Source organism: Corapipo altera, unplaced genomic scaffold (assembly GCF_003945725.1).
Source record: "Corapipo altera isolate COAL_440 unplaced genomic scaffold, ASM394572v1 317, whole genome shotgun sequence".
Lineage (NCBI taxonomy): Eukaryota > Metazoa > Chordata > Aves > Passeriformes > Pipridae > Corapipo > Corapipo altera.
Window position 1 is genome coordinate 1,126,355 of NW_020884989.1, and position 11,504 is coordinate 1,137,858.

Here is an 11,504-nt window from a genome sequence, read left to right on the forward strand (position 1 = left end):
GCTTCAGAATTCATAAATTAGAAAAGTTTACTTTTTTAATGGTCTTTGATAGAGAAAATGAAGTATGGAATCCAAGACATCTTTTTGTATTGCTAATACTACCATTTGCTGCAGAGAACTAATTCTACCTCACACAAGAAGCAAAATACTTTGAGTACTGTTTTAGTAGATGCCACAGCACAATTCTTACAGTGGTTTCAGATCATGGACAGTTACCAATGTGCGTTATAATTACTGATGTAAAGGGAAAAATACAACTCTTTCAGGGATTTTTTAGTAATGCTCTCCCCAGGGGGAAGGAAGTAGTGAAGGGAGACCGATGGGCCCAGAGAAATCACTGAAAGGTTATAAAAGAAGTGAAGATTCCTTGTCAGTCCCCGTCTTTCTTATTTTTAAAATCACAGGACAACATCCTTGTTCTCAAGACAATGGTGGCTGCTCGCACATTTGCATTGTGAAGGGCGATGGCACCACACGCTGTTCTTGCCCAGTCCACCTTGTTCTGCTGCAGGATGAGCTGTCCTGTGGAGGTAAGTCTTTCCCATGCTCCATGTCACTGAGCTGTCACCTTTGGGGTTGTGGGATGTCTCCATCTTCAGGGCCAGCTTCTGAGCAACAAGGACATGGCAGCGCACCAGGTGCCGTTACGCAGTTTTACACATTTCCTCTTTCCCACCCCATTCAGCTAAATCTAGAAGTACTGAGAAGGAGTAAGGGAAGAGGAAAAAAATCACTGACTGTTGAATAAGGATTTCTGTTCACCCTTTCTACTTAAGACCACTAAATTATTTCGACTTCATTTTTTAATTGTATGATTTTTTAATCACTTTTTTCTATCACTCCATATGTTCTCCTTTTTCAAATAGGGATAGATTCTCACATTTTGGCATATTGCACTGTCTGTGCCATTTTATTCTTCTCTGTTGTCCTCTTCAAGCTCACCCTGTCTGAACTTGAGTGCTAGAAGGGCAAGTTGCTTCCTCCATGGTGATTCAGTCACTATAACCCACACCCTGGTGTCTCCAGGGGTGGGGTTGAAATGGAGGAGAGGAGAGATACTTAAGTGCTTGGATCTCTTTGTACCACTGTAGTGAATGGATTTATTATGCAATCATCTCGCCATCGAGGCAGCATGTGGTCTCACAATGGAATAAGAGCTAACGTAATCCAGATATTTTCTCAGAGCAAGTTTAATACCAGGCCAAAAAGCAGAGGGAGGAAACGGGGATTAAAAAAAAGAGGAAAAAATCCCACACTTACTTATTGCATGAGATTAACAGTTAATGTAGTAAATATTAAATAACAGCTAACAGATGTGTTGAGGTAGTGGAACTTGACTAGCTGGAGCAGTTTTTTGTTTTAAAAGAATTTTGACTGAACAGAACTGGCAAGGGCACATAACTAAACACTGAGTCACAGTGCATCCATGTACAGCACATTACATCCTTTTAACATTTTCTATACAAGGACTGTCAAACATTTAAAAAGAGAGTAAGCCATCAGCTGTGTATACAGTGGTGTCGCAGGAAAGGGGGAGTAGAAAAGCATGGTGACTTCAAATGAAGAGTTGAAGACCTACTAAGAGACGGGTGTAGGAGTCTTAAATGGGAAAGGAAGAAAATAATCATGTTTTATGGGGCTATTTCTCTGTTCCTCTTGTTCTCTGTCTGTCAAGCCCCCATTGATGTGAGCCTTCATCAGTCACAGGGGGCTCAAGGTCTACACAAATGACTGTGGAGGCAGTGGATGTGGAAGTTACCTTGTGACATGGCATGTTTATCAGCTACTTTGATAAGTGAAAGCAGCTGAGCTCTTCACCTACATGAGCTGTTTGTTCACCTGGATTTTTAATTTTTGTTTGTTTGCTTGATTTTTTAAGAACCACCAACATGCTCCCCTCAGCAATTCACCTGTTTCACAGGTGAGATTGACTGCATCCCGGTGGCCTGGCGCTGTGATGGTTTCACTGAATGTGAAGACCACAGTGATGAAAAGAACTGCCCGGTGTGCTCAGATACCCAGTTCCAGTGTGAAAGTGGACAGTGCATAGACAGTGCCCTCCGGTGCAATGGAGAAGCAAATTGTCAGGACAACTCAGATGAGAAGAACTGTGAAGGTACAGAGGATATTTTGAAGTGTGGTGAAAACAGAGCTGTCATAGGGACACTATGATAAATACCAGTGTTATTACTGAGTAGGATTTGGAAGGATCCAAGTTTCTGCTAGTTTTTAAACTGATCTATTCAATGGAAATTATTTTGTAACTCCATACTTTTGTTTCTCTACCTGTGAAGTGGAAATTAAGACTGATCTCCATCACAGTGGTCTAAACACTATAAAAAGTACTATTAAAAATGGTATGAATTTAAGTTCTAAAAACCTGGTATCTGTGAGTGAACTACTAAGTGGAGCAATTCCTTGTCACTGCTTTTTGTGTACCTTGTACCAAGTAAAGGTTGTGGGATTGTTTATTTTACAATACCTGAACAAAATGAGTTTTTCTGAGTAAGCAGTAGTGAGAGACAGATGAGATTTCTGGAGACCTCTTCTTCCTGTAGAGCACAGCAAAAGAGAGTATTTAAGCCATCATTACAGAGGGAAGCACTGTTGTCAGTACAATGAGAATTAGGTTCTTTTAATTTTGGAAAGGACAGATTTTGCTGATGGAAAAGATGTGCTTCAGCTCAAACAAAAACATACAGACTGATACAGAAATGGCTGTGTGATGAAAGGTGATTGTTAGCCAGTTGAGATGAAAGTTAGCTTCCCAGTTGTCATTCAACAACTGGAGATGTCAGACTGGGGGCTGTTTATTACCTTCAAAGTGGTCCATTCAGAGTATTCACATTGATTACAAATAAGAAAAGCCTTTAGTTTAAGTTTTTAATTCAACTGAAGATGGAAAATATTTCTGGATTTATGAGAAACAGGAGGCAGGAATATGTGTAAACAGCAGTGACCAGCACCTTGTCTGCAGCACCTTTTTTCCCAAAGTGGTAGTTTATTTTTTGAGTGTACTGACAAAGCTTCAGTTTTATATTATGTCTTTCATTTCAGTTTAAAAACATAATGACAAATAAAATATATTGTCTCATGGTCAAGGAGGTCTCTGGTTTACAGGAAGAGCACAAGGACAATGAGAAACCACATTTATCTTTCTTAAACAATTTTATCATCATGGTTTGGCAGATTTATTTTTAATAACTTAATTCTTCTCTCTTATATTACAGTAAATGCTTAGATTTGGTGATTCTTATAGTAAATAACTGTGTCGTGGGATAAGTGGCTATCTTCTCAATGGCCTTCTGCTTCTGAGTTATTTTAGATGAGGTATCTTTATCTTGTAGTGTTCTTACTGTAAGTAGGCAGTAAGGACCAGGTAACCCAGTGTGCACTATCCTCAACAAAACACTGAATCACTTTTGCATGGTTCACATGAGGGACTTGTAGTGTCATTGGCTACCTTCAGAAATTAGAATTGCAGCACTCTAGACTCTCTCAAAATACTCCTGACTGTACACTTTGGTGTCTTCATTTCTTAATAATAATTTTGAAGAGGAGAAGCCTTTGATACTGACACTTGGTGTGTGGGTGGTTCTCTTTGCAGTGCTTTGTTTAACTGATCAGTTCCGCTGTGCCAGTGGGCAGTGCATTGGGAAAAGCAAGAAATGTGATCACAACCTGGACTGCAGTGACAGCTCAGATGAGCAAGGATGCTGTAAGTCTATTACCTGAGACTAGAAATTTGGTTGCAGCATCAAAAATTTGTTTCTCACATTCCCTACAAGTTAGATTTTATTCTGTCAACCAGACTGAATTAATTGTTCCTAGAATTAATGTTCCTTTTCATAACTTCTGTCATGCAATTAATGCACAACGTGCTGGAATAGAAATAAAAAAACTAATTTGTGTTCTGAACAAGTAGTTTCTGAGGCAGAGAAGGCTAGTTATTTTTCCACTCACCTTTTTAAACTTTTAAAAGAAATATAAGGTTTGTTTTACTATAATGTGTTAGTATGCTGAGTTGGTGCAGCGTTAAAAAAAATCTATCACCCTGAGGCTTTTATATATAGCTGCTCTGCTTCATGGTTTTCTCATCCAGAGAGTTAATAGCTTTTAGAATTAGAGGAGCACTCTGTTTATAGAGTAAACCTTCTAAAATTTCCTTTTTATCTTGAAAAGATATAATTCTGAGCTTGATATATGATTTGTAACATGATATCCACTAACTTGAAATCTCCAGGGCACTACAAGGATACCACTGCCTTTAAAATTCCAACTTAAAAGTTCATTTTCACTGTTGGTGCTTTAAAAGAAATTTTAAATAGGGACATCTCTTCTTGTGTTAGAGATCCATATATCACAGGTGACACACATGTAAGGTGAAAATGCAAAGCCAGAGCTGGACCCTTGATCTTGAGAAGGAATGATAGGAGATGTTCTGTCATGCTACCAAGTTACCAGTGACATTATCACAGACTTGTGTAGTTACCTTTACTATAGTTTATATGTTTTCCAATTTTGTTATAGAAGATGGAAAATTTGCCTTTCCAGAATAAAATTGCAGTTGTCACCATCCCTCTTTCAGTATGATCAGAAGCCTGTTTACTTATCTCTGTAGACTGTGACAAGCTGGTTAAAGTGTGGGTTTGGTGGTCAGGGAGAAGAAAATGTGTTGAGGAAAAAACGTGCAGTAATATGTAAGATGTAAAACACTGACTAGAACAGGAAAATACTTTAGTCTGCTTTTCCTGTCAAATTCATGAAGCACAGGTGGGGAGTTGTCAAAAACGTCATTGCTTAGAATTGGTGTTGTAGGGAAAGCCACTCATTTTGACTGTTGAGTAATTGTTTTGGACACAGTTTCCTCATAAAATGGCACCTCTCAAGCTGATGCTCAGCTCTATCTGAGGGTGGGTCAGATGTGTTGCAGATTAGGTAGTTTAATAAATAGTATCAAGCCCAAAATTCATCACTACTGAACAGTAGAGGTGATGCACCATAAGTGAATGTTACACTGGTGAGAAAAGGGAATGTCAGTCTGTTACACTGGGGGATAACCTAGGTGCTTATGTGACATGAACAGGTGTGACATGATAAGTTCTCACTGTCTTAATGACAAGAAAAAGCACAACTGGAGTCCCCAGCACAGTGCCACCTGTGCTGGGGCCTGTTTGTTCCTCCCATATATTAATTTGAAAGTGGTTGTCTGCCTACAGAAGAGGAGGTCTTTATTTTTCCTTTGTGGAAAGATATAAGGAAAACTCATGTTGGTTTAAACTTTCGTAGTCTGATTTTCCTTTTCCCTTTTAGACACAACAGAGGAACCTGCGCCACAGCCCAACAACACAGTCGGCTCCATCATTGGTGTGATCCTCACAGTTTTTGTGGTTGGAGCGATGTACTTCATCTGCCAGAGGGTACTGTGCCCACGCATGAAGGGAGATGGAGAAACAATGACCAATGATTATGTGGTCCATGGACCGGCCTCTGTACCTCTGGGTTATGTGCCTCACCCGAGCTCTTTGTCAGGGTCTCTTCCTGGTAAGTAAATGGTGTGATCCTTGTCCTGTTCTTTGGTACCACACAGCTGTGCGTATTCATACAGGAAATGTCTGTTCCAGATGCATAATTCTTGGAAGCCAGGACTCTCAAGGCTTGTTGCCATCCTTCTTTATAATAATGAACTGCTACTTTACCTATGCTATTCACAGGCATTTAGGTACTTAGCGGAACCACAAGCTCAAATAGATGCACATAATGTGGGAGTTTTCTTCTTCTGCTACTAAAGAATCCTCTTTATGGACTACTGTAGCATCAGCAAAGTGTCATGACAGTACAGGGTAAAGTTACACAGAGTTATGTTCATGGGACTTTAAACATTATGTAATTATTCTTGATAGGTTTGTAGACTGAGTTTTTATGCTTGTGAAACTTCTTGCAGGGTCTATAATGACCAGCAGTAATTTTAGTCTCAGCTTACTTCATTTGATGATGAAGTTGCTAACACCAGTCCAAGCACACTTTATACTGTTTAAGAAGTAAGACTTCATCACAATGTTGCACTTCATTTAAATGCATTACTTCTGCATATATTAATTAAATATGTCCTATAACTTGTGACTTCGGATCCGGCAGATTCCTGTCAGAACAGAAGTTCTGTGAGGCTGTTACAGGGTTAAAATAATGCATCAAATTACTTTGTGTAATAACCTGCATAAAGACTCTTTGAGCAGAATTTTCCCCATCATTTCGGGCACCGTTTTCCACTTGGACACTGTGCCATTGTGCTTCAGTCACTAACAAAAGCTCACATAATGATGTTGAAATGAAAGAACAAGAAAGCCTCTCTTCTCTTGCACAATTTCAGTTTCTCAGTTCAGGTGGTCAGTAAGTTTCACAGTTCATTCTGAGGCACAGAAATGGTGCCCGAATGCCTGTTCTCTCAAGTCTTTTCAAGCCATTCAAGTGCAAGAAATGTGTTTCTCTTCATACAGCTTTAGTATAGCCCAGTGCCAAGTCCTGCAGTTGAGTAGGTGATGCACAAAACCAACACATTTATTCCATGACAGTCTTCATTTCTGTTGTCCACCAAGGAGCCCTGAAATTGTTTTTAATACCAAGATGATTAATTTTGGCTCTACAAATTGTGCTTATACAGCTGTTATCCTCTGGATTATTTTTTTAAGCTTCCTTTTCTCAACTGAATATTGACATACATCTTTGTTCTTCAGGTATGTCTCGCGGTAAATCTGTCATCAGCTCCCTAAGCATTATGGGAGGGAGCAGTGGACCGCCCTATGACAGGGCCCATGTTACTGGAGCCTCTTCCAGTAGTTCTTCAAGTACCAAAGGCACTTACTTTCCTCCAGTAAGTTATTCTATTATTTGTAGACCTTTAATAACTTTCAGAGAAGTAATGGTGTCTTCTGAGTCTAATTGATTGACAAATTAATGTTTTGGTTTAGGTTTCTAGCCTGATAAACTTGTTTCAGTATCAGGTACATGTGATTTTGAAAGGGAAGGAAGATGAGATTGTCTTTTTCCAAAACAATCTAGAAATTCTCGCTTAATTTAAAAAAGTTATGAGAGAGCTCAGTGCCAGAAGAAAATGTTAGATTGAATGTCAGGGGAGATGAAAAAATCCCTGTAAATATTAAGCAGCTCTGACAGAGAGATCTCCTTTCATTATACTCTGCCACATGACTCTGAAGGTAAAGCTATGATTGATTCTGTATAGACTTTCAAAGAATTAAAATGAAGTTTTATGTCATGTGTCTTACAAGTGACAGATAAATAAGTAAACAAATGTTTTACAGCTCCACAACATCCCTCTAGTCACAAGTAGGTAGTATGCTGCTCCCCATCCCTTCACTTTTAGCATCTGTTATGGTTGTTTTAGATATTTTTATTAGGTTCACCAAGCCACTGTCAAGTGTTTAAGAGTTACATGCTTGGTCAGTGAAGGTTGAAATCTTCAACTGTGTGCTTTCAGTTCTGATAATCAACCGCTCCTGCTTTAAATCAGCTTTTAATTAATCCAAGTGCTGTGTTCAGTAAGAACATGCCTGTATAGGGAAAGAATCCTTGCCTTAGCTAGCATGCTGCAAGTATTATAAGCAGAGTATTGCTTGGGAACTACAGCTAGCAGAAGTAGATATCTGCCAGTTTGCCTGGGGCAGTGGTATTCCCTAGTGACAATCTAGTACTGAGCAGCTAGCTTCAACTTTACTTTTCAGCACTGCATACGTCAAAATAGCCACAGCAGTCAGCATTTTTTGAGAAGAGCTTAGTAGTAGCTAATAGGAATGGCAACAAATGGCATTTTGAGTGTCTGTTGAAGAACTGGGGAATAAACAAACGAAAAATCGCATTTGTTGGGAGGGGCTATGCATGCAGTTCTTTATTTAAGGTTCCTATAATACATTACTAAAAAGAAAAATTATAAACTGGTGTTTTCTTGAGTTTACTTTGTATCTTTTTAACTGTGGCTTTTTTCCTTTTTTACTCCTTAGATTTTGAACCCACCACCATCACCAGCTACTGAACGTTCACACTATACCATGGAATTCGGTTATTCTTCAAACAGCCCATCCACTCATAGATCCTACAGGTAATTACTATTACAATAGCTTCTGTCAGGATCAAAGAGTTAGTGTAGAAAATGCAGAATAAAGACAGCCTCTGCTCCATAAGAATTGCAATCAAAGGCCCTAATTCTGCAAGCACTAAACTAGTGCTTAAATGGGTTCACATGTATCAGGTCACTGATGCGTGTGTACAAGTGCAGCAGTTTGAGGTAAATCATACACTAAGTGGATTTGGTGATACATCTCTTGAGTATATTGATTTAGGGGGAATGACAGCACTCATCACAAAACTAGCTAAATGCCAAAAGAAACACAGTACCATAATAACTTTGAGCCAAAAATACTTACCCTGAAGTGAACCCAGCCCTTTTTTAGGCTTCTGTCAAAAATAACTTTTTACATAATTATCAGAAATTATAAGCAAACACCCTGTGGAGAAAAAGTTCACAATATAAAGGAGGTCAGAAGTAACAGTTAATATTGTGGTCTAGATAAACCACAGAATTTCTAGTTTGACATATTAAGGGTTAATATCTGGAAAAGGTTGCCAACCTTTTGCTTATTTTCTCTGGCTAGTATTTATGGGCATATATGCTTTGTCTCTGTTTACTTGAATGTGTCTTTCCTACCTTTCCTTTAAGAATGCTGGAGTTATTTATCATTTTATAGCAAGTTAGAGGAACAAAAATAGAGGAACAGACCTGTACTACCCAAGGGTGTAAATGTTCCCCTCCCAAATCACCAGCAGATCTGGTCAATGAGAAGAGAGTGCTGTATTTGTCTGTTGAAAGATGTGCCTCCCTAACACAGCACCTTTGGGGTTTTTTGGATAATGAGGCCTCTGGGGCTAAACAGTCATCCCTTCTCCATTAGCAGAAAATACGGCATCTGTTGTGCAGAAGGTCAGGCCAGATGTTTATAATGATCCCTTGCAGCCATATAAAAAATCTTCTAAAATTATAAGTAATTTTCTAATGAAAGAAACCTAAATTCTGGTACCAGCATGAGTCTTGCTGATCAGTGGTTAGCTGATATGCCTTTTAGTACAATAAAATGGTATTAGGGGTGTAGCATAGGGTTCAATGTTTTCCAAATGCTCCACTGCCCAAAACTAAACATTGATCTTGCTGCTTCTGATCTGACTTCTTTCCTAATATTCTGACTTGACTATAGAGGAGCTGCATCCCCAACTGACTGTGATACTGGGAGTTGTAGCTACCATGCACTTCCCTTTCTAATTTGTTTCCTTGGAACTATATTGGGCTCATTTTAAAAGATGTTTTGCGGTAGCAGCCTTTGAGAATTTCATCCCAGTTACTGCTCTAAGGAATGATTCTCCTGACTGCTATGAATATGCCAGGTAATTTTCAGTTTCCTTGTCTGGGCTTAGAAGTTTGTATCCAGCAATTGCATAATACAAACAGAATATCTTCTCCATGTAATTGCAACACAGCTATTACACACACGCACACTCGTGCCCTTCCTGCCCCACTGTCTCAGGAGCAATTTTTTCTACCTCAATTAAGTCCTTAGGGAATGTGTTGTCTGTAGATAATTAATAATTAGCATCACTTTCACTGGTTGCTGTAATTTGACTGACACTGTAATGTGTGTGGTCGAAGGTGGGCCCTTCTGCAGGGAAGTCAGTGAGAGCGAGAGGAGCGTGATGCTGTGTATGGCTGCAGAGGGGTTCACCTGCTTGCTGTTTCCACTTTGGCTTATCCCCCCTGTTACGACCCACCCCAGAAAAAAGGGGGGGGTAACCCAGGTTCTTATCAATAATTCCTTTGGGGTGGATTAGAGTGAAACGAAACTGAATAATCAGTGTTTGAAAACATATATAGGTAGGGTTTATTTTAAACGCATATAGGTAGGGTTCATTTTAACAATTTTGTTTGAACAGGTATGTTAGCGTTTTGGCTGTTGTCATCTATATTATCTATCATAGGGGTAACCCCGGGGGGAAAATGCATAAGAGAGAGAAAGGAAAGACAAGATAAGGGTAAAGGAGAGTAAGGGAAAGAAAACTGAGAGCTGAAAGATGTGTATAATCACTGCCCATGGGGTCCAGCAATGACACTTGGTAGTTGCAGCTTCCAGGTCTGTCAGTTGAAGTGGTGGCCTTGATCTGTTGGGGGTGAAGGAGGGAAGCCCCCACACTCAAAGAAGTTATGAGTTGCTATATCCATGGTTAAGTGTCACAGGCCATGCCACGAGCCTCCAACGTCTCCTGGGTCTGTGCTGAGTTTCTGTGAGGGGTCTGGCAAAAGGATTTTTCCTGCCCTTCAAGACTGGCGGGAGGGGGGGGGGGGGGGGGGGAGATGGGCTTTGATGGGCCATCAGAGGTATAATGCAAAAGTCCTGCAGAAGCCTGCAAAAGTCCCTTGGCAATCCTAGCATGCATAAATCATTAACCATTTCTGTCTCTGACACCCCCCAGCTTGTTCACAGGCATCGCCCAAAGTCTTTCTATACGTTGACCCTTTTTTTTTTTTCCCCATCGGTCTTCCCACTGCAGCTACAGGCCTTACAGCTACCGGCATTTTGCACCTCCCACGACGCCTTGCAGCACAGACGTCTGTGACAGTGACTATGCCCCCAGCCGCAGGGTCACGGCAGCCACAGGCAAGGGCTACACCAGTGACTTGAACTATGATTCAGAGCCGGTCCCTCCACCGCCCACCCCCCGCAGCCAGTACTTGTCGGCAGAGGAGAACTACGAGAGCTGTCCGCCTTCCCCCTACACAGAGCGCAGCTACTCCCACCACCTCTACCCACCGCCACCATCCCCCTGCACGGACTCCTCATGAGGGGGAGCCCCCCCACCCCATTATCTGCCTCCGCTGTGAAACTGTAAATACAAAATATTCTACTGGGGAGGGGGGGGAGGGAGCTCTTGGCAAAGGAATGAGGTAGGACAGTGTACAGTTAAAATGTTACTAGATGGGGAGGGGAAATACTGAAGATATTTGTACAGAAGAATTAAAAAAAAAAGGATATTTATATATTTTCTTATACAGCAACTGCTGCTTGGCTATAAGAAGAAAAAATTTTGTGTAAAAGAACCCAGACGTTTGTACAAAAAGTTTTTATTTTTGCAAATGGAACACAAAAACATGCCTTAATCCAGTGAAGTGACTGAGCAAGTAAGGATATGGAAGGACTGGGATATGTTACTTGTCCAGAGAGGTGATATGTGGGGTTTGTCAATACCAAAAATGTTTAAGATAATTAATAATAAAGAAGTCCAGCTCAGAGCAGCATACCATAGATACTTGGAAGTAGCCAAATATCCTCTATGTTAACTACAGAGGGCCAACAACTAAAGATAAACTTGAAAATGCAGTCAGGACAGATACTAACCTTGCACAAAGGGCTTTGTTTTCTACGCAATTGTAGCAGTGAATCCAGAGA

The 11,504-nt window shown here is 40.3% G+C and overlaps 1 protein-coding gene and 1 long non-coding RNA gene across 3 annotated transcripts in view; one reads left to right on the forward strand and one right to left on the reverse strand.

Moving 5' to 3' along the window:
* The window catches only part of LRP6 (LDL receptor related protein 6), a 129,005-nt gene extending 117,860 nt beyond the window's left edge, over positions 1-11,145 (forward strand). For both annotated transcript variants that reach the window (XM_027666257.1, XM_027666258.1), the window contains 7 exons: positions 405-530; positions 1,880-2,116; positions 3,608-3,718; positions 5,314-5,544; positions 6,735-6,871; positions 8,016-8,113; positions 10,609-11,145. In XM_027666257.1, coding sequence (XP_027522058.1) covers positions 405-530; positions 1,880-2,116; positions 3,608-3,718; positions 5,314-5,544; positions 6,735-6,871; positions 8,016-8,113; positions 10,609-10,900 — 1,232 coding nt within the window. In that variant the 3' untranslated portion in view covers positions 10,901-11,145. The remainder of the gene's footprint in view (positions 1-404; positions 531-1,879; positions 2,117-3,607; positions 3,719-5,313; positions 5,545-6,734; positions 6,872-8,015; positions 8,114-10,608) is intronic.
* LOC113958166 lies at positions 485-8,682 on the reverse strand. Its single transcript, XR_003531426.1, has 3 exons — positions 8,439-8,682; positions 2,483-2,552; positions 485-700 (listed from the first exon to the last, which is right to left on the reverse strand). It is a non-coding gene; the product is annotated as an uncharacterized LOC113958166 (long non-coding RNA).
* Positions 11,146-11,504: the final 359 nt, after the last annotated feature.